The sequence below is a fragment of the Coregonus clupeaformis genome, chromosome 17 (genome assembly GCF_020615455.1).
Source record: "Coregonus clupeaformis isolate EN_2021a chromosome 17, ASM2061545v1, whole genome shotgun sequence".
NCBI classification, from domain to species: domain Eukaryota; kingdom Metazoa; phylum Chordata; class Actinopteri; order Salmoniformes; family Salmonidae; genus Coregonus; species Coregonus clupeaformis.
Genome location: NC_059208.1, coordinates 53195823 through 53218717, shown reverse-complemented (window position 1 = coordinate 53218717; position 22895 = coordinate 53195823). Strand labels below are relative to the sequence as shown.

The window sequence follows — 22895 nt, the reverse complement described above, 5'->3', positions numbered from 1 at the left end:
TAACCTGTCTATGTTTAGGGGGTTATAGACTAGCCCTAGGCTAACTAACCTGTCTATGTTTAGGGGGGTTATAGACCAGCCCTAGGCTAACTAACCTGTCTATGTTTAGGGGGTTATAGACTAGCCCTAGGCTAACTAACCTGTCTATGTTTAGGGGGTTATAGACTGGCCCTAGGCTAACTAACCTGTCTATGTTTAGGGGGTTATAGACCAGCCCCTAGGCTAACTAACCTGTCTATGTTAAGGGGGTTATAGACTAGCCCTAGGCTAACTAACCTGTCTATGTTTAGGGGGTTATAGACTAGCCCTAGGCTAACTAACCTGTCTATGTTAAGGGGGGGTTATAGACTAGCCCTAGGCTAACTAACCTGTCTATGTTCAGGGGGGTTATAGACTGGCCCTAGGCTAACTAACCTGTTTATGTTTAGGGGGGTTATAGACCAGCCCCTAGGCTAACTAACCTGTCTATGTTTAGGGGTTATAGACTAGCCCCAGGCTAACTAACCTGTCTATGTTTAGGGGGGTTATAGACTAGCCCTAGGCTAACTAACCTGTCTATGTTTAGGGGGTTATAGACTAGCCCTAGGCTAACTAACCTGTCTATGTTTAGGGGGTTATAGACTAGCCCCTATGCTAACTAACCTGTCTATGTTTAGGGGGTTATAGACCAGCCCTAGGCTAACTAACCTGTCTATGTTTAGGGGGTTATAGACTAGCCCTAGGCTAACTAACCTGTCTATGTTAAGGGGGTTATAGACTAGCCCTAGGCTAACTAACCTGTCTATGTTTAGGGGGTTATAGACTAGCCCTAGGCTAACTAACCTGTCTATGTTTAGGGGGTTATAGACTAGCCCTAGGCTAACTAACCTGTATATATTAAGGGGGGTTATAGACCAGCCCTAGGCTAACTAACCTGTCTATGTTTAGGGGGTTATAGACTAGCTCTAGGCCAACTAACCTGTATATATTAAGGGGGGTTATAGACCAGCCCTAGGCTAACTAACCTGTCTATGTTTAGGGGGTTATAGACTAGCCCCTAGGCTAACTAACCTGTCTATGTTTAGGGGTTATAGACTCAGCCCTAGGCTAACTAACCTGTCTATGTTTAGGGGGTTATAGACCAGCCCTAGGCTAACTAACCTGTCTATGTTTAGGGGGGTTATAGACTAGCCCTAGGCTAACTAACCTGTCTATGTTTAGGGGGGTTATAGACTAGCCCTAGGCTAACTAACCTGTCTATGTTAAGGGGGTTATAGACTAGCCCCTAGGCTAACTAACCTGTCTATGTTTAGGGGGGTTATAGACCAGCCCTAGGCTAACTAACCTGTATATATTAAGGGGGGGTTATAGACTAGCCTCAGGCCAACTAACCTGTCTATGTTTAGGGGGTTATAGACTAGCTCTAGGCTAACTAACCTGTATATTTAAGGGGGGTTATAGACTAGCCCCTAGGCTAACTAACCTGTCTATGTTAAGGGGGTTATAGACTAGCCCTAGGCCAACTAACCTGTCTATGTTTAGGGGGTTATAGACTAGCCCTAGGCTAACTAACCTGTCTATGTTTAGGGGGTTATAGACTAGCCCCAGGCTAACTAACCTGTCTATGTTTAGGGGGGTTATAGACTAGCCCTAGGCTAACTAACCTGTCTATGTTTAGGGGGTTATAGACTAGCCCTAGGCTAACTAACCTGTCTATGTTTAGGGGGTTATAGACTAGCCCTAGGCTAACTAACCTGTCTATGTTTAGGGTTATAGACTAGCCCTAGGCTAACTAACCTGTCTATGTTTAGGGGGGTTATAGACCAGCCCTAGGCTAACTAACCTGTCTATGTTCAGGGGGGTTATAGACCAGCCCTAGGCTAACTACCTGTCTGTTTAGGGGGTTATAGACTAGCCCTAGGCTAACTAACCTGTCTATGTTTAGGGGTTATAGACTAGCCCCTAGGCTAACTAACCTATCTATGTTTAGGGGGGTTATAGACTAGCCCCATGCTAACTAACCTGTCTATGTTTAGGGGGGTTATAGACTAGCCCAGGCTAACTAACCTGTCTATGTTAAGGGGGTTATAGACTAGCCCCTAGGCTAACTAACCTGTCTATGTTTAGGGGGTTATAGACTAGCCCTAGGCTAACTAACCTGTCTATGTTTAGGGGGGTTATAGACTAGCCCCTAGGCTAACTAACCTGTCTATGTTAAGGGGGTTATAGACCAGCCCTAGGCTAACTAACCTGTCTATGTTTAGGGGGGGTTATAGACCAGCCCTAGGCTAACTAACCTGTCTATGTTTAGGGGGTTATAGACTAGCCCTAGGCTAACAACCTGTCTATGTTTAGGGGGTTATAGACCAGCCCCAGGCTAACTAACCTGTCTATGTTTAGGGGGGGTTATAGACTAGCCCCAGGCTAACTAACCTGTCTATGTTTAGGGGGTTATAGACTAGCCCTAGGCTAACTACCTGGGGTTATAGACTAGCCCCTAGGCTAACTAACCTGTCTATGTTTAGGGGGTTATAGACTAGCCCTAGGCTAACTAACCTGTCTATGTTTAGGGGGGTTATAGACTAGCCCCAGGCTAACTAGGGGGTTATAGACCATGCCCCTAGGCTAACTAACCTGTCTATGTTTAGGGGTTTTATAGACTAGCCCTAGGCTAACTAACCTGTCTATGTTTAGGGGGTTATAGACTAGCCCTAGGCTAACTAACCTGTCTATGTTTAGGGGGTTATAGACCAGCCCTAGGCTAACTAACCTGTCTATGTTTAGGGGGTTATAGACCAGCCCCTAGGCTAACTAACCTGTCTATGTTTAGGGGGTTATAGACTAGCCCTAGGCTAACTAACCTGTCTATGTTTAGGGGGGTTATAGACCAGCCCCTAGGCTAACTAACCTGTCTATGTTTAGGGGGTTATAGACCAGCCCTAGGCTAACTAACCTGTCTATGTTTAGGGGGGGTTATAGACTAGCCCTAGGCTAACTAACCTGTCTATGTTTAGGGGGTTATAGACTAGCCCTAGGCTAACTAACCTGTCTATGTTTAGGGGGTTATAGACTAGCCCTAGGCTAACTAACCTGTCTATGTTTAGGGGGTTATAGACTAGCCCTAGGCTAACTAACCTGTCTATGTTTAGGGTTATAGACTAGCCCTAGGCTAACTAACCTGTCTATGTTTAGGGGTTATAGACTAGCCCTAGGCTAACTAACCTGTCTATGTTTAGGGGGTTATAGACTAGCCCTAGGCTAACTAACCTGTCTATGTTTAGGGGGTTATAGACTAGCCCTAGGCTAACTAACCTGTCTATGTTTAGGGGGTTATAGACTAGCCCTAGGCCAACTAACCTGTCTATGTTTAGGGGTTATAGACTAGCCCTAGGCTAACTAACCTGTTCATGTTTAGGGGGTTATAGACTAGCCCTAGGCTAACTAACCTGTCTATGTTTAGGGGTTATAGACTAGCCCTAGGCTAACTAACCTGTCTATGTTTAGGGGGTTATAGACTAGCCCTAGGCTAACTAACCTGTCTATGTTTAGGGGGGTTATAGACTAGCCCTAGGCTAACTAACCTGTCTATGTTTAGGGGGGTTATAGACCCAGCCCTAGGCTAACTAACCTGTCTATGTTTAGGGGGTTATAGACTAGCCCTAGGCTAACTAACCTGTCTATGTTTAGGGGGTTATAGACCAGCCCTAGGCTAACTAACCTGTCTATGTTTAGGGGGGTTATAGACTAGCCCTAGGCTAACTAACCTGTCTATGTTTAGGGGGGTTATAGACTAGCCCTAGGCTAACTAACCTGTCTATGTTAAGGGGGTTATAGACTAGCCCTAGGCTAACTAACCTGTCTATGTTTAGGGGGGTTATAGACCAGCCCCTAGGCTAACTAACCTGTCTATGTTTAGGGGGTTATAGACCAGCCCTAGGCTAACTAACCTGTCTATGTTAAGGGGGTTATAGACTAGCCCTAGGCTAACTAACCTGTCTATGTTTAGGGGTTATAGACTAGCCCTAGGCTAACTAACCTGTCTATGTTTAGGGGGTTATAGACCAGCCCTAGGCTAACTAACCTGTCTATGTTTAGGGGTTATAGACTAGCCCTAGGCTAACTAACCTGTCTATGTTTAGGGGGTTATAGACCAGCCCTAGGCTAACTAACCTGTCTATGTTTAGGGGGTTATAGACTAGCCCTAGGCTAACTAACCTGTCTATGTTTAGGGGTTATAGACCAGCCCTAGGCTAACTAACCTGTCTATGTTTAGGGGGTTATAGACTAGCCCCTAGGCTAACTAACCTGTCTATGTTTAGGGGGGTTATAGACTAGCCCTAGGCTAACTAGGGGGGTTATAGACCAGCCCTAGGCCAACTAACCTGTCTATGTTTAGGGGGTTATAGACTAGCCCCTAGGCTAACAACCTGTCTATGTTAAGGGGGTTATAGACTAGCCCTAGGCTAACTAACCTGTCTATGTTTAGGGGGTTATAGACTAGCCCTAGGCTAACTAACCTGTCTATGTTTAGGGGGGTTATAGACCAGCCCTCAGGCTAACTAACCTGTCTATGTTAAGGGGGGTTATAGACTAGCCCTAGGCTAACTAACCTGTCTATGTTTAGGGGGTTATAGACTAGCCCTAGGCTAACTAACCTGTCTATGTTTAGGGGGTTATAGACCAGCCCTAGGCTAACTAACCTGTCTATGTTTAGGGGGTTATAGACCAGCCCTAGGCTAACTAACCTGTCTATGTTTAGGGGGTTATAGACTAGCCCTAGGCTAACTAACCTGTCTATGTTTAGGGGGTTATAGACCAGCCCCTAGGCTAACTAACCTGTCTATGTTTAGGGGGTTATAGACTAGCCCTAGGCTAACTAACCTGTCTATGTTTAGGGGGTTATAGACCAGCCCTAGGCTAACTAACCTGTCTATGTTTAGGGGGTTATAGACTAGCCCTAGGCTAACTAACCTGTCTATGTTTAGGGGTTATAGACTATCCCTAGGCTAACTAACCTGTCTATGTTTAGGGGTTATAGACTAGCCCCTAGGCTAACTAACCTGTCTATGTTTAGGGGTTATAGACTAGCCCTAGGCTAACTAACCTGTCTATGTTTAGGGGTTATAGACTAGCCCTAGGCTAACTAACCTGTCTATGTTTAGAGGGTTATAGACTAGCCCTAGGCTAACTAACCTGTCTCTGTTAAGGGGGTTATAGACTAGCCCTAGGCTAACTAACCTGTCTATGTTTAGGGGGGTTATAGACTAGCCCCTAGGCTAACTAACCTGTCTATGTTTAGGGGTTATAGACTAGCCCTTAGGCTAACTAACCTGTCTATGTTTAGGGGGTTATAGACCAGCCCAGGCTAACTAACCTGTCTATGTTTAGGGGTTATAGACCAGCCCTTAGGCTAACTAGGGGGTTATAGACTAGTCCCAGGCTAACTAACCTGTCTATGTTTAGGGGGTTATAGACTATCCCTAGGCTAACTAACCTGTCTCGTTAAGGGGGTTATAGACTAGCCCTAGGCTAACTAACCTGTCTATGTTTAGGGGGTTATAGACCAGCCCTAGGCTAACTAACCTGTCTATGTTTAGGGGGTTATAGACCAGCCCCAGGCTAACTAACCTGTCTATGTTTAGGGGGTTATAGACTCAGCCCTAGGCTAACTAACCTGTCTATGTTTAGGTGGGGTTATAGACTAGCCCTAGGGCTAACTAACCTGTCTATGTTTAGGGGGTTATAGACCAGCCCCTAGGCCAACTAACCTGTCTATGTTTAGGGGGTTATAGACTAGCCCTAGGCTAACTAACCTGTCTATGTTTAGGGGGTTATAGACCAGCCCTAGGCTAACTAACCTGTCTATGTTTAGGGGGGTTATAGACTAGCCCTAGGCTAACTAACCTGTCTATGTTTAGGGGGTTATAGACTAGCCCAGGCTAACTAACCTGTCTATGTTTAGGGGGTTATAGACTAGCCCTAGGCTAACTAACCTGTCTATGTTTAGGGGGTTATAGACCAGCCCTAGGCTAACTAACCTGTCTATGTTTAGGGGGTTGTAGACTAGCCCTAGGCTAACTAACCTGTCTATGTTTAGGGGGTTATAGACCAGCCCTAGGCAGGCTAACTAACCTGTCTATGTTTAGGGGGTTATAGACTAGCCCCTAGGCTAACTAACCTGTCTATGTTTAGGGGTTATAGACTAGCCCTAGGCTAACTAACCTGTCTATGTTTAGGGGTTATGACTCAGCCCTAGGCTAACTAACCTGTCTATGTTTAGGGGGGTTATAGACTAGCCCTAGGCTAACTAACCTGTCTATGTTAAGGGGGTTATAGCCTAGCCCTAGGCTAACTAACCTGTCTATGTTTAGGGGGTTATAGACTAGCCCTAGGCTAACCAATTCTAAATGGCACTAGCAGTTCGCAAGGTAGCCTAAGCGGATAACAGACTGAACGCAATTATTCCAAAACTGTAGCTCGTTGGAACACATATTTCCCTACTTCAGTCAACCAGTCCATTTTGAATTTGTGATAAAACTGTCGTCATTTGGCAGGGAAATGTAGCTTGTGCATACAATCAGTTAGATACGTTTTTAATAGGCATTTATTTCTGTAGGGCTAACGGGAGCTTGTGTGTGAGCACTCAGGACGTGTGTGTGTGTAGAGGGAGCACTCAGGACGTGTGTGTGTGTAGAGGGAGCACTCAGGACGTGTGTGTGTAGAGGGAGCACTCAGGACGTGTGTGGGTAGAGGGAGCACTCAGGACGTGTGTGGGTAGAGGGAGCACTCAGGACGTGTGTGGGTAGAGGGAGCACTCAGGACGTGTGTGGGTAGAGGGAGCACTCAGGACGTGTGTGTGTGTGTAGAGGGAGCACTCAGGACGTGTGTGTGTGTGTAGAGGGGAGCACTCAGGACGTGTGTGTGTGTAGAGGGAGCACTCAGGACGTGTGTGTGTGTAGAGGGAGCACTCAGGACGTGTGTGTGTGTAGAGGGAGCACTCAGGACGTGTGTGTGTGTGTAGAGGGAGCACTCAGGACGTGTGTGTGTTAGAGGGAGCACTCAGGACGTGTGTGTGTGTAGAGGGAGCACTCAGGACGTGTGTGTGTTAGAGGGAGCACTCAGGACGTGTGTGTGTGTAGAGGGAGCACTCAGGACGTGTGTGTGTGTAGAGGGAGCACTCAGGACGTGTGTGTGTAGAGGGAGCACTCAGGACGGGTGTAGAGGAGCACTCAGGGCGTGTGTGTGTGTGTAGAGGAGCACTCAGGACGTGTGTGTGTGTGTAGAGGGAGCACTCAGGACGTGTGTGTGTGTGTGTAGAGGGAGCACTCAGGACGTGTGTGTGTAGAGGAGCACTCAGGACGTGTGTTTGTGTAGAGGGAGCACTCAGGACGTGTGTGTGTGTAGAGGGAGCACTCAGGACGTGTGTGGGTAGAGGGAGCACTCAGGACGTGTGTGTGTAGAGGGAGCACTCAGGACGTGTGTGTGTAGAGGGAGCACTCAGGACGTGTGTGGGTAGAGGGAGCACTCAGGACGTGTGTGGGTAGAGGGAGCACTCAGGACGTGTGTGTGTGTAGAGGGAGCACTCAGGACGTGTGTGTGTGTGTAGAGGGAGCACTCAGGACGTGTGTGTGTGTAGAGGGAGCACTCAGGACGTGTGTGTGTGTGTAGAGGGAGCACTCAGGACGTGTGTGTGTGTGTGTGTAGAGGGAGCACTCAGGACGTGTGTGTGTGTGTAGAGGGAGCACTCAGGACGTGTGTGTGTGTAGAGGGAGCACTCAGGACGTGTGTGTGTGTAGAGGGAGCACTCAGGACGTGTGTGTGTAGAGGGAGCACTCAGGGCGTGTGTGTAGAGGGAGCACTCAGGACGTGTGTGTGTGTGTGTAGAGGGAGCACTCAGGACGTGTGTGTATGTAGAGGGAGCACTCAGGATGTGTGTGTGTGTAGAGGGAGCACTCAGGACGTGTGTGTGTGTAGAGGGAGCACTCAGGACGTGTGTGTGTGTAGAGGGAGCACTCAGGACGTGTGTGTGTGTAGAGGGAGCACTCAGGACGTGTGTGTGTGTAGAGGGAGCACTCAGGGCGTGTGTGTGTGTAGAGGGAGCACTCAGGGCGTGTGTGTGTGTAGAGGGAGCACTCAGGGCTGTGTGTGTGTAGAGGGAGCACTCAGGACGTGTGTGTGTAGAGGGAGCACTCAGGACGTGTGTGTGTAGAGGGAGCACTCAGGACGTGTGTGTGTGTAGAGGGAGCACTCAGGACGTGTGTGTGTGTGTGTAGAGGGAGCACTCAGGACGTGTGTGTGTGTGTAGAGGGAGCACTCAGGACGTGTGTGTGTGTGTGTAGAGGGAGCACTCAGGACGTGTGTGTGTGTAGAGGGAGCACTCAGGACGTGTGTGTGTGTAGAGGGAGCACTCAGGACGTGTGTGTGTGTAGAGGGAGCACTCAGGACGTGTGTGTGTGTAGAGGGAGCACTCAGGACGTGTGTGTGTGTAGAGGAGCACTCATGTGTAGAGGGAGCACTCAGGACGTGTGTGTGTGTAGAGGGAGCACTCAGGACGTGTGTGTGTAGAGGGAGCACTCAGGACGTGTGTGTGTAGAGGGAGCACTCAGGACGTGTGTGTGTGTAGAGGGAGCACTCAGGACGTGTGTGTGTAGAGGGAGCACTCAGGACGTGTGTGTGTAGAGGGAGCACTCAGGACGTGTGTGTGTAGAGGGAGCACTCAGGACGTGTGTGTGTATAGAGGGAGCACTCAGGACGTGTGTGTGTAGAGGGAGCACTCAGGACGTGTGTGTGTGTGTAGAGGGAGCACTCAGAATGCAATTGAGTGAGTGAGACAGAGTGGAAAGGGAATTTAGGGAGAAGAACTGCGTGACGCTTGGCTTGATTTCTTTTTTGTTGTGCCCCGCAAATGCACATGTAGGCCTATGGAGCACAAGAGTCAAAGCAAATTAAGGTTGTCTTCAAGAAGAAGAAAAAAATGTCACATTTTTCCAAGGCCACGTTACACCAAATAGTTTTACAGTCGCCTGTATGCCCATAGGCGACACTGTAACCAGGAAGCAGGCGACACTGTAACCAGGAAGCGCATACGGGGCTCAGCCAGGACTGTTACTTTTGGAACTCAATGAAAACATTTTAACAATGTGATTTAACCGATTGATGATGTCGGGAAAATAGATAGCAAAAATGCAGAATGATGTTAAATGCCTGTAAACATCTTGGGGAGATTTTGTTATTTATTTACAGATTTAATCATGTGATATCAGGCCTCAGTATCTACTTGAGAGCTACACATTGACAGCCCCCGAGCTACCGGACAAGCAGTTTCCTGTTAAGGTACAACCTTTGGATGGCTGATGGAAGCCTACTGAGTCAATGGGAGAATCTCAATTGCATACTCTCTCCTTCTCAAAACCCATTGGATGAGAAAGCCTAGAGGTCCCTCCCCTTTGACCTTCTCCTCCAATGGGTTTTGAGAAGGTGGTGAGGAGAGAGGACGTGAGATTCTCCCATTGACTCAGATTAGAGTTTACCTTCCAGAGGCTGTGACACAGAGAACCCACAGACCGTGCTCATCACGGTTCGGCAAAGTTAAATGTCAATTTGCTCGTGGGTCAGGGTCGAGCAAATGGGGGGGCTATGTGGTCAAGCAAACAGAGGGGAAATGATGCCTTCATAGAATTGGCAGGAATGGCCAGCAGAGCAGCAGTCTGGTGGGAACAGGTTCCAGACACGATGGTTGGTTGTTCTCTACAATAATGGTTAGCCCAGGGGCAACTGTCAACTACGCTGTTGTTACGATGAAAAAAACAGTCTCATCTGACTTTAACAGTTTGACTCATTTGTCCTTTCTGTGGTCTAGAACACCACCATGTCCACAGCCAAACCAAAGGACCACAGCCACTTGTACTGATGGCCAACAATTGATTACCAATAACCGCAGTGAAATAGATTTCCCTCTGAGCGTGTGATGAACTCAAGAGTACACAGCTACTCTGACAGGTCCAGACAATAACACCCAAGTCTGTGTAGGAAGGGCCCTGGTCAAAAGCAGTGCACTACATAGGGGATAGGAAGCCATTTGAGACACATCCTAAGCAAAATGACAGTATGATGAAGAAGCAGGAAAAAATGGTGTCGCCGGTCAATGTAGTTCCCTGCAAGTTGCCCTAGAGAAACACACACACACAGACTATCATGCCCTATTAGGGGCGGCAGGTAGCTTAGTGGTTAAGAGCGTTGTGCCAGTAACCGAATGGTCGCTGGTTCTAATCCCAGAGCCAACTAGGTGAAAAATCTGTCGGTGTGCCCTTGAGCAAGGCACTTAAACCTAATTGCTCCTGTAAGTCGCTCTGGATAAGAGCGTCTGCTAAATGACTAAAATGTAAATGTATTAAACCTTCATAGAGCTAAGCCCTGCTATAGAACTACATCCTGTTGGAATCCTTCAGAAATGATTAGCGCGCTTCCTTTCCTCCTTTGAAACGATCACATATATCTGAACTGGCTGGGTTGGTAGAAGTAGTATGGTGGTAAGTTCGCTTACACCCTGTCCAGTTATTTATAGATCTGTGCTTGGCTCAACGCAACAAGGAAGGAAGGACGCATTTCTAAAGTATTGTAACAGGGCCCCTAGTGTTAGAGACTAGTGCCCTGCAGTCCAGGTAGTCACTTCCTGTTTCAGTAGGATTTCTTCTGTTTAGTGGAGCCCTGCAGTCCAGGTAGTCACTTCCTGTTTCAGTAGGATTTATTCTGTTTAGTGGAGCCCTGCAGTCCAGGTAGTCACTTCCTGTTTCAGTAGGATTTCTTCTGTTTAGTGGAGCCCTGCAGTCCAGGTAGTCACTTCCTGTTTCCAGTAGGATTTCTTCTGTTTAGTGGAGCCCTGCAGTCCAGGTAGTCACTTCCTGTTTCAGTAGGATTTCTTCTGTTTAGTGGAGCCCTGCAGTCCAGGTAGTCACTTCCTGTTTCAGTAGGATTTCTTCTGTTTAGTGGAGCCCTGCAGTCCAGGTAGTCACTTCCTGTTTCAGTAGGATTTCTTCTGTTTAGTGGAGCCCTGCAGTCACTTCCTGTTTCAGTAGGATTTCTTCTGTTTGGTGCCTGATGAACACCACCCTGGCTTTATAGGAATTGGTGCCCTGCTATATCGTAAGTACAGTGTTAGAGAGTGAAGGAGGCTTGTAGCTCAGTCTCAGGGTGGTTTTTGCATTCCCGTGTGTGTGTCTAACAGATGGTTCCTAGCAGGGGCAGATGGGGCAGAGCACACTGAGCAGGACCACAGACACACAACACTTTCCCCATCCTGGACACAGAGAGCAGGGGAGTAGCTGCTACCACGCAATAATAATAATAATAATAATAATAATAATAATAATAATGCCATTTAGCAGACACTTTTATCCAAAGCGACTTACAGTCATGCGTGCATACATTCTTTTTATTTTTTTTGTGTATGGGTGGTCCCGGGGATCGAACCCACTACCTTGGCGTTACAAGTGCCGTGCTCTACCAGCTGAGCTACAGAGGACCACATAGGCTACATACAGCTAAAAATGTAGTGGTGAATACCTCCACTTGAAAAGCCATTGAAAAAAAAAAAAAAAAAAAAAGGGGGGAAGCCATTCCCATCAAGTCATCTTTAAACTAACTGCTCAATTCAATCACATTTTAAATAGCATGTTAGTCTGTCTGTGCAACTCACTGACACCATTTTGCCCTTCTACAGCACAAATCTACTGAATTTCATTTCCGAGCCATAACTGTAGCCTAAATACTACTTTGTCAACTGACTTGCTGTTGCTGGATAAATAAAAAGGTTAAACAAACGGTTTAGATAAATACACTGAATTAGCGGTGAACCCAAACAAGCCGTTTGTTGCTGGGTCCAGACGAAGACCTTCAGGTCGAAACGGAACGTTGCACAACAACAACTGTGGGAACACTCACCAGTGAAGCGTCCTGGGTATCTATGCTATAACCCAGGGATCATCAACTAGACTCACCAGTGAAGCGTCCTGGGTATCTATGCTATAACCCAGGGATCATCAACTAGACTCACCAGTGAAGCGTCCTGGGTATCTATGCTATAACCCAGGGATCATCAACTAGACTCACCAGTGAAGCTTCCTGGGTATCTATGCTATAACCCAGGGATCATCAACTAGACTCACCAGTGAAGCTTCCTGGGTATCTATGCTATAACCCAGGGATCATCTAGATTCAGCCGCCGGTCATTTTTTTCTTGAGCCCAAACAGATGTAATATTTGACTAAAACAATCTCAGACCTTGCTTACATTTGTATACGATCACATATAAAACGACATAGCCAAAAGGTATGCGGACACCACTTCAAAATTAGTGGATTTGGTTATTTCAGCCACATCCGTTGCTGACCGGTGTATAGAATCGAGCACACCGCCATGCAATCTCCATAGACAAACATTGGCAGTAGAATGGCCTTACTGAAGAGCTCAGAGACTTTCAACGTGGCACCGTCATAGGATGCCACCTTTCCAACAAGTCAGTTCGTCAAATTTCTGCCCTGCTGGAGATGCCCGGGTCAACTGTAAGTGCTGTTATTGCTAAGTGGAAACGTCTAGGAGCAACAACGGCTCAGCCGTGAAGTGGTAGGCCACACAAGCTCACAGAACGGGACCGCTGACTGCTGAAGCGCGTAGCGCGTAAAAATCGTCTCTCCTTGGTTGCAACACTCACTACCGAGTTCCAAACTGCCTTTGGAAGCAACGTTAGCACTAGAACTGTTCGTCGGGAGCTTCATGAAATGGGTTTCCATGGCCAAGCAGCCGCTCACAAGCCTAAGATCGCCATGCGCAATGCCAAGTGTCGGCTGGAGGGGTGTAAAGCTCGCCGCCATTGGACTCTGGAGCAGTGGAAACGCGTTCTCTGGAGTGATGAATCACGCTTCACCATCTGGCAGTCCGACGGACGAATCTGGGTTTGGTGGATGCCAGGAGAACGCTACCTGCCCCAATGCATAGTGCCAACTGTAAAGTTTGGTGGAGGAGGAATAATGGTCTGAGACTGTTTTTCATGGTTCGGGCTAGGCCCCTTACTAATGCTCTTGGCAGAATGGAAGCAAGTCCCCGCAGCAATGTTCCAACATCTAGTCTTTATATCCAAACACCAACAACAACAAAAATATACATACACTACCGGTCAAAAGTTTTAGAACACCTACTCATTCAAGGGCTTTTCTTTATTTTTGCTATTTTCTACATTGTAGAATAATAGTGAAGACATCAAAACTATGAAATAACGCATATGGAATCATGTAGTAACCAAAAAAGTGTTCAACAAATCAAAATATATTTTATATTTGAGATTCTTCAATAGCCACCCTTTGCCTTGATGACAGCTTGCACACTCTTGAAGCATACACTGCCGATTTTGCAGGTTTTCCTACTTACAAAGCATGTAGAGGTCTGTAATTTTTATCATAGGTACACTTCAACTGTGAGAGACGGAATCTAAAACAAAAATCCAGAAAATCACATTGTATGATTTTTAAGTAATTAATTTGCATTTTATTGCATGACATAAGTATTTGATCACCTACCAACCAGTAAGAATTCCGGCTCTCACAGACCTGTTCGTTTTTCTTTAAGAAGCCCTCCTGTTCTCCACTCATTACCTGTATTAACTGCACCTGTTTGAACTCGTTACCTGTATAAAAGACACCTGTCCACACATTCAATCAAACAGACTCCAACCTCTCCACAATGGCCAAGACCAGAGAGCTGTGTAAGGACATCAGGGATAAAATTGTAGACTTGCACAAGGCTGGGATGGGCTACAGGACAATAGGCAAGCAGCTTGGTGAGAAGGCAACAACTGTTGGCGCAATTATTAGAAAATGGAAGAAGTTCAAGATGACGGTCAATCATCATCGGTCTGGGGCTCCATGCAAGATCTCACCTCGTGGGGCATCAATGATCATGAGGAAGGTGAGGGATCAGCCCAGAACTACACGGCAGGACCTGGTCAATGACCTGAAGAGAGCTGGGACCACAGTCTCAAAGAAAACCATTAGTAACACACTACGCCCGTCATGGATTAAAATCCTGCAGCGCACGCAAGGTCCCCCTGCTCAAGCCAGCGCATGTCCAGGCCCATCTGAAGTTTGCCAATGACCATCTGGATGATCCAGAGGAGGAATGGGAGAAGGTCATGTGGTCTGATGCGACAAAAATAGAGCTTTTTGGTCTAAACTCCACTCGCCGTGTTTGGAGGAAGAAGAAGGATGAGTACAACCCCAAGAACACCATCCCAACCGTGAAGCATGGAGGTGGAAACATCATTCTTTGGAGATGCTTTTCTGCAAAGGGGACAGGACGACTGCACCGTATTGAGGGGAGGATGGATGGGGCCATGTATCGCGAGATCTTGGCCAACAACCTCCTTCCCTCAGTAAGAGCATTGAAGATGGGTCGTGGCTGGGTCTTCCAGCATGACAACGATCCGAAACACACAGCCAGGGCAACTAAGGAGTGGCTCCGTAAGAAGCATCTCAAGGTCCTGGAGTGGCCTAGCCAGTCTCCAGACCTGAACCCAATAGAACATCTTTGGAGGGAGCTGAAAGTCCGTATTGCCCAGCGACAGCCCCGAAACCTGAGGGATCTGGAGAAGGTCTGTATAGAGGAGTGGGCCAAAATCCCTGCTGCAGTGTGTGCAAACTTGGTCAAGACCTACAGGAAACATATGATCTCTGTAATTGCAAACAAAGGTTTCTGTACCAAATATTAAGTTCTGCTTTTCTGATGTATCAAATACTTATGTCATGCAATAAAATGCAAATTAATTACTTAAAAATCATACAATGTGATTTTTTGGATTTTTGTTTTAGATTCCGTCTCTCACAGTTGAAGTGTACCTATGATAAAAATTACAGACCTCTACATGCTTTGTAAGTAGGAAAACCTGCAAAATCGGCAGTGTATCAAATACTTCTTCTACCCACTGTATATTTATTCAGGTTCTTTCCTCAGTTTTCATATTTCTGGTTACTACACATTTCATTGACTCCCAATTTCAGATGACTTCATACAATTAGATGGGCCAGAGGGGTCAGACACACTGTAGATTTGAAAAAGGGGGGCATGTATCCGTCATGTCCTCACCTGACGATTCGTGTCATGGCGTGCCTGGTGGCATAGTGGAGAGGAGTGTTACGCTGGTAGGGTTCGCCATACGAGGTGTTGGGGTCCAGACTCTCTTTAAACTGGGGGCTACCCTCATACAGCTGATAGGCCAGACCCTCGTCACCATTGATCAGAGCCTTGCGGAACTTGGTGGCTGTGTTCCCCATCGCCACCTCAGATTCCAGCAGGAGCTTCAACCTGAAGGTGTTTGGTGATATTCAACCCGTCCAAGCGCAGAGGGACAGCATACTGGAGCTCCTAAGGGGGAGAGCAGAGAGGATAGAGATGAAATTACAGCCAAAGAAATACAGCTAGTTCCATCAGACCATAACAATACATCATGCTCGCATTTAGGAGGGTGCAATGCATTGAATAACATTTAGGAGGGTGCAATGCATTGAATAACATTTAGGAGGGTGCAATGCATTGAATAACATTTAGGAGGGTGTAATGCATTGAATAACATTTAGGAGGGTGCGATGCATTGAATAACATTTAGGAGGGTGCAATGCATTGAATAACATTTAGGAGGGTGCGATGCATTGAATAACATTTAGGAGGGTGCAATGCATTGAATAACATTTAGGAGGGTGCAATGCATTGAATAACATTTAGGAGGGTGCAATGCATTGAATATCATTTAGGAGGGTGCAATGCATTGAATATCATTTAGGAGGGTGCAATGCATTGAATATCATTTAGGAGGGTGCAATGCATTGAATAACATTTAGGAGGGTGTAATGCATTGAATAACATTTAGGAGGGTGCGATGCATTGAACAACATTTAGGAGGGTGTAATGCATTGAATATCATTTAGGAAGGTTCAATGCATTGAATAACATTTAGGAGGGTGCAATGCATTGAATAACATTTAGGAGGGTGTAATGCATTGAATAACATTCCTTTAATCTACATGATTCCTTTACTCAGAGAGGTACGTATGCTCTATGCTATTTTTCTGTCTGAACATTCCACAACATTGTTCCCTACCGAACACAACCCAGATTTCAACAACACACAATAACAGGATTTGTCATGCCAAACATACCTAAAGCCATTTTTCTGGTTAACCTAAGAATTTCAAATTTTTCAACTGTCATTCTGGTTTATCCTAGAATTCCTAACAATAAACGCTTTTCAATTGACAACAAATACAAAATCATAGAATCCTACAAAACCACCCTACTTACCAACAATAAAACAGGAGAAGAGTAGCCTAACTGGGTAACTGCAAGTCCAAACCACAAAACCACTAACTGAGGGGGAGAGGCTGATTTCCACGCATGCACCTTGTTGTCCTGCTAGGGTTAATGCTATTTTCTGACTGGCTCACCGTGCCAGCTCATCTCATGGGGAGAGAGAGAGAGAGAGACAAGACTTCCTTTAGTATCACCAGGGGCTTCCTGCTTCACTCTGCCAACTGTCCTCACTCTGAGACCAGGGCCCAGGCCCAAATTGAACCCTATTCTCTATGTAGTGCGCTACTTTTAACCAGAGCCCTATGGGTCCTGATCAAAAGTAGCGCACTACATAGGGAATAGGGTGCCATTTGGGACTAACCATAAGACCCATTGTGGACTTGGACTCCACCGATGCCATATGTTGATGTGGGTACACAGGCACAGGGCAGTGGGGACGGACATGCTCCTACTACCATCCTGCTCTACTCACAATAGGGACATCCCAGACATAGACTGTATGAGTCAGTACCCAGACATAGACTGTATGAGACAGTACCCAGACATAGACTGTATGAGTCAGTACCCAGACATAGACTGTATGAGTCAGTACCCAGACATAGACTGTATGAGTCAGTACCCAGACATAGACTGTATGAGTCAGTACCCAGACATAGACTGTATGAGTCAGTACCCAGACATAGACTGTATGAGTCAGTACCCAGACATAGACTGTATGAGTCAGTACCCAGACATAGACTGTATGAGTCAGTACCCAGACATAGACTGTATGAGTCAGTACCCAGACATAGACTGTATGAGTCAGTACCCAGACATAGACTGTATGAGTCAGTACCCAGACATAGACTGTATGAGTCAGTACCCAGACATAGACTGTATGAGTCAGTACCCAGACATAGACTGTATGAGTCAGTACCCAGACATAGACTGTATGAGTCAGTACCCAGACATAGACTGTATGAGACAGTACCCAGACATAGACTGTATGAGTCAGTACCCAGACATAGACTGTATGAGTCAGTACCCAGACATAGACTGTATGAGTCAGTACCCAGACATAGACTGTATGAGTCAGTACCCAGACATAGACTGTATGAGTCAGTACCCAGACATAGACTGTATGAGTCAGTACCCAGACATAGACTGTATGAGTCAGTACCCAGACATAGACTGTATGAGTCAGTACCCAGACATAGACTGTATGAGTCAGTACCCAGACATAGACTGTATGAGTCAGTACCCAGACATAGACTGTATGAGTCAGTACCCAGACATAGACTGTATGAGTCAGCACCCAGACATAGACTGTATGAGTCAGTACCCAGACATAGACTGTATGAGTCAGTACCCAGACATAGACTGTATGAGTCAGTACCCAGACATAGACTGTATGAGTCAGTACCCAGACATAGACTGTATGAGACAGTACCCAGACAGACTGTATGAGACAGTACCCAGACATAGACTGTATGAGTCAGTACCCAGACATAGACTGTATGAGACAGTACCCAGACATAGACTGTATGAGACAGTACCCAGACATAGACTGTATGAGTCAGTACCCAGACATAGACTGTATGAGTCAGTACCCAGACATAGACTGTATGAGTCAGTACCCAGACAGACTGTATTAAAACCTCAACTCCACTCAGCAATACAAATTACAAAACATGCTACTAGCTAACGTTTGGGAAATCATGTGACAAACCACCAAATTGTTTTAATTTGCAACTCTTCCTGGGCACGTTACATAATGTTTGTTTATTTGGCTCAGCCTCCACATAGTCAATGTGATTGTCTTGATTGTTTTATTGTGTGACCTGTTGGGGCTGTTTTGATAACAATAAAGTATAATGTGATCCCAAATGAGTTTAGGTCTTCACAGAGGACAGGACCAGAGGACCTTCTGCATCCCAAATGGCACCCTGTTCCCTATTTAGTGCACTACTTTTGACCAGGGCCCATTGACTGCAAGAGAGATAGAAGTGGACGTTGCCCAGCAATGGAGTCCGCATATGGAGCAGTACAACACCGCAAGAGAGATACAGCGGCTTGCGAAAGTATTCCCCCCCCCCTTGGCATTTTTCCTATTTTGCTGCCTTACAAACTGGAATTAAAATTGATTTTTGGGGGGTTTGTATCATTTGATTTACACAACATGCCTACCACTTTGAAGATGATATATATTTTTTTAAACAAACAAGAAATAAGACAAAAAAAACAGAAAACTTGAGCGTGCATAACTATTCACCCCCCCAAAGGCAATACTTTGTAGAGCCACCTTTTGCAGCAATTACAGCTGCAGGTCTCTTGGGGTATTTCTCTATGAGCTCGGCACATCTAGCCACTGGGATGTTTACCCATTCTTCAAGGCAAAACTGCTCCAGCTCCTTGAGGTTGGATGGGTTCCGCTGGTGTACAGCAATCTTTAAGTCATACCACATATTCTCAATTGGATTGAGGTCTGGGCTTTGACTAGGCCATTCCAATACATTTATATGTTTCCCCTTAAACCACTCAAGTGTTGCTTTAGCAGTATGCTTATGGTCATTGTCCTGCTGGAAGGTGAACCTCCGTCCCAGTCTCAAATCTCTGGAAGATTGAAACAGGTTTCCCTCAAGAATTTCCCCTGTATTTAGCGCCATCCATCATTCCTTCAATTCAGACCAGCTTCCCAGTCCCTGCCGAAGAAAAACATCCCCACAACATGATGGTGCCACCACCATGCTTCACTGTGGGGATGGTGTTCTCAGGGTGATGAGAGGTGTTGGGTTTGCGCCAGACATAGCGTTGTCCTTGATGGCCAAAAAGCTCAATTTTAGTCTCATCTGACCATGCCTTTTGGAGAACACCAAACGTGTTTGCTTATTTTTTTCTTTAAGCAATGGCTTTTCTCTGGCCACTCTTCCGTAAAGCCTAGCTCTGTGGAGTGTACGGCTTAAAGTGATCCTATGGACAGATACTCCAATCTCCGCTGTGGAGCTTTGCAGCTCCTTCAGGGTTATCTCTGGTCTCTTTGTTGCCTCTCTAATTTATGCCCTCCTTGCCTGGTCCGTGGGTTTTGGTGGGCGGCCCTCTCTTGGCAGGTTTGTTGTGGTGCCATATTCTTTCCATCTTTTAATAACGGATTTAAAATGGTGCTCCATATGCATATTGACTCAAGTTTGCCAAAAAGCACCTGGATGATCATCAATACTCTTGGAAGAACGTTCTATGGACAGATTATTCAAAAGTATAACTTTTTGGACGACATGGTTCCAGTAATGCCTGGCGAAAACCAAACTCTGCATTCCACAGTAAGAACATCATACCAAAGGTCAAGCATGGTGGTGGTGGTGGTGTGATGGTTTGGGGATGCTTTGCTGCCTCAGGACCTGGACGACTTGCCTTAATAGAAGGAACCATGGATTCTGCTCTGTATCAGAGAATTCTACAGGAGAATGGCAGACCATCCGTCTGTGAGCTGAAGCTAAAGCGCAGCTGGGTCATGCAGCAAGACAATGATCCAAAACACACAATCAAGTCTACATGAAAAATGGTTAAAAAGCAACAAATTGGAAGTTTTGGAATGGCCTAGTCAAAGTCCAGACCTAATCCCAATTGAGATGGTGTGGCAGGACTTGAAACGAGCAGTTCATGCTTGAAAACCCACATGTCACTGAGTTAAAGCAGTTCCGCATGGAAGAGTGGGCCAAAATTCCTCCACAGTGACGTGAGAGACCGATCAACAACTACAGGAAGCATTTGGTTGGAGTCATTGCAGCTAAAGGTGGCACAACCAGTTATTGAGTGTAAGGGGGCAATTACTTTTCACACAGGGGAATTGGGTGTTGCATAACTTTGTTTATGAAATAAATATGTAATTGTTGTGTTATTTGTCCACTTATGTTCCCTTTATCTAATATTAGGTTTTGGTTGAAGATCTGATAACATTCATTATCACAAATATGCAAAAGTAGAGAAAATTAGAAAGGGGGCAAATACTTTTTCATAGCACTGTAGATACGGGTTTGATCCCGGTGCAGTGTCGCAGCCGGCCACGACCGGGAGACCCATGAGGCGGCGCACAATTGGCCCAGCGTCGTCCGGGTTAGGGGAGGGTTTGGCCGGCCGGGATTTCCTTGTCCCATCGCGCTCTAGCGACTCCTTGTGGCGGACCGGGCGCCTGCACGCTGACTTCGGTCGCCAGGTGTACAGTGTTTCCTCCGACACATTGGTGTGGCTGGCTTCCGGGTTAAGCGAGCAGTGTGTCAAGAAGCAGTGCGGCTTGCAGGGGTCATGTTTTCGGGGGGGCATGGCTCTCGACGTTCGACTCTCCCGAGTCCGTACGGGAGTTACAGCGATGGGACAAGACCGTAACTACCAATTGGGGAGAAAATGGGGTAAAATAATGTTTTTTATATTTTTACCCCTTTTTCTCTGTAACAAAAACATTAGCTCTTTGCTGTTTCCTTTGACAGTCTCTCTCTGGTCATGGTTTTAAAAGTTATGAAATCTCACCTAGGCTAGTATTAAACTTTCCTGTGTTGTGTTGTGGAAGCTGTAGGAACGGTGATTTGAGCTATCTGATGGGCCCAGCGCAGTAGGCATACTTTATTTTAGCGCTCCTGGTCCACTGGGTAGGCAAAGTTTATCCCATTAGACAAATGAAATGGTTCAAAATGGGAACACTTTGCCTACCAGGCGCACAGGGCTTCTGAATCAAGTCACCTACCACCAACAGCGCAAGACGAATTGTAAAACAGAAATGTTTGGTGATCGACTAGGAATGCCTTGAAGATTGACCGGTTTGGTGATTGACTAGGAATGCCTTGAAGATTGACTGGTTTGGTGATCAACTAGGAATGCCTTGAAGATTGACCAGTTGATCTCAAACCACCGGTTGATGACCACTGCTCTATGCACTTCTTGATTAACTCAGTCACCGAGTAAGTGTATACGTCAATGTTATTCTCAGAGACAACCCAGAACACATCCCAGTCAGTGTGATCAAAACAATCTTGAAGCATTGATTCAGATAGGGCAAACCAACATTGAACAGTCGCTTCTTAGGCTGCGTTTACACAGGCAGACAAATTCTGATATTTTTTCACAAATTGTTCTTTTGACCAATCGGATCTGAAAAATATTGGATGTGAAAAGATCTAGTGAAATACCCAATGGGCTAGACGATTCTCTTCCCATCTTGAAAAAATGTTTACAAAAAACTTGGAAGTCAATCAATCTGCCATCATTGACACAATGGAAAAATCTAATGATTTATTATTCAAATATTGAAATAGCATGGGCGACCGAGAAAAACAAATTGGTACAATTTAAGGCCAATTTAAGCCCCCACCCCCAAAAAAAAAGGTTGAAGATACCGCCATACACATTTTGTACCAAGGCGGAAGTTAGAAATAACACATTTCTTGGAATCACTGGGTCACTTGTTGATACTAGTGTTCACTCTTTGATACGAACGTCCAGCTAACATGATAGTTAGCTATTATCTAACAGCTGTCAACCAAAACACTGTCCATTGGCACTGCCTGATAATTTTTGCAGGTTCATCATGCAGGAAATTTCGCCTGACTGCTAGCTAGCTAATCAGTAGCAACCAATATATTCAACAGACAAAGTAACAATGCCCAGTCAGCCAGACTTGACTGTAAAGTTACATTTTAGGCCGTTAGGGGAGATCAAGTGGCTGACATGTTTTGTAACTAGCATAACGTTAGTTAGCTTCTTTTGTAGCTAACGTTAGTTAGCTTCTTCATCATCCAACTTTTTGTTGTTTTAACGAACACATTTTAAAACGTTCTAGCTAGTTAGCTGCTTACTAATTGTTCATGTTTGTAAACTAGCTAGCTAGCTACATTATCGTTAGCTAGCCAACTAGCTGAAGTTAGCTAGCTGTTTTGACCAAGCTAGCTAACAGTACCTGGAGAAAGCTAACTAACTAGCCAACATTAGCTAACAACTCGCAGCAGTTGACAATGACCAGCAGGCAAATGAACTACACTTCTCTGGCTTTTCTGTGTTTGCTAACCAGCAAGTTAAAAACATTAATTAACTAGCTAGCCAGCTATCTAGACTTACAAAAGAGGCTGGTGCGGTTCCACTTCTGCTGCCAGTGACTATTCCCTATTCTTCTGCCAGGCAATGCTGATATTCCATAATGCGTGTGTACTCAAAAGCTTTCGTTGTTCCTCTAGCCGTTAGTCTGCCTGTGTAGCTGGCTGTCTGCACTCTGCCCTCCTTCTGTTTTGTTGGCCACTGACGCTCAAAGCACCAGACTGCCAGTTGGGTGTTATCAGGAATCAGGGCTGCGCTGTAAAGTGCAGGATGTTAACGTTCTAGGAAGTCTGAAGTTAAACGATGATTCCTTTCTCTAAGAATCTTTCAGAATATTTTTATGTCAACAATTACTCATGTCCTGTTTGTTTACTGTAAATAACCGGTAAACGCTTCCTCCCTTCCAGAATGTGAATGTTCCACATTGAAAACAACGAGAGTTTTCCTCTTGTTCAACCAGCACATGTGACTTTCTCCCACTCGAGGGCGGCAGAGTCCATCATTTC

The 22895-nt window shown here is 45.9% G+C and overlaps 1 protein-coding gene across 2 annotated transcripts in view; it reads right to left on the bottom strand.

Annotated features, from left to right (window-relative positions):
* Positions 1-22568, bottom strand: part of LOC121542564 (ankyrin repeat and IBR domain-containing protein 1) — a 105808-nt gene extending 83240 nt beyond the window's left edge. The window contains exons 1-2 of one of the 2 annotated variants that reach the window (XM_041851975.2): positions 22414-22568; positions 15112-15390 (exon numbers count right to left, since the gene is read on the bottom strand). In XM_041851975.2, coding sequence (XP_041707909.2) covers positions 15112-15299 — 188 coding nt within the window. In that variant the 5' untranslated portion in view covers positions 15300-15390; positions 22414-22568. Of the gene's footprint in view, positions 1-15111; positions 15391-16323; positions 16376-22413 lie in introns of those variants that run through there. The other variant, XM_041851976.2, reaches the window with a different exon arrangement.
* Positions 22569-22895: the final 327 nt, after the last annotated feature.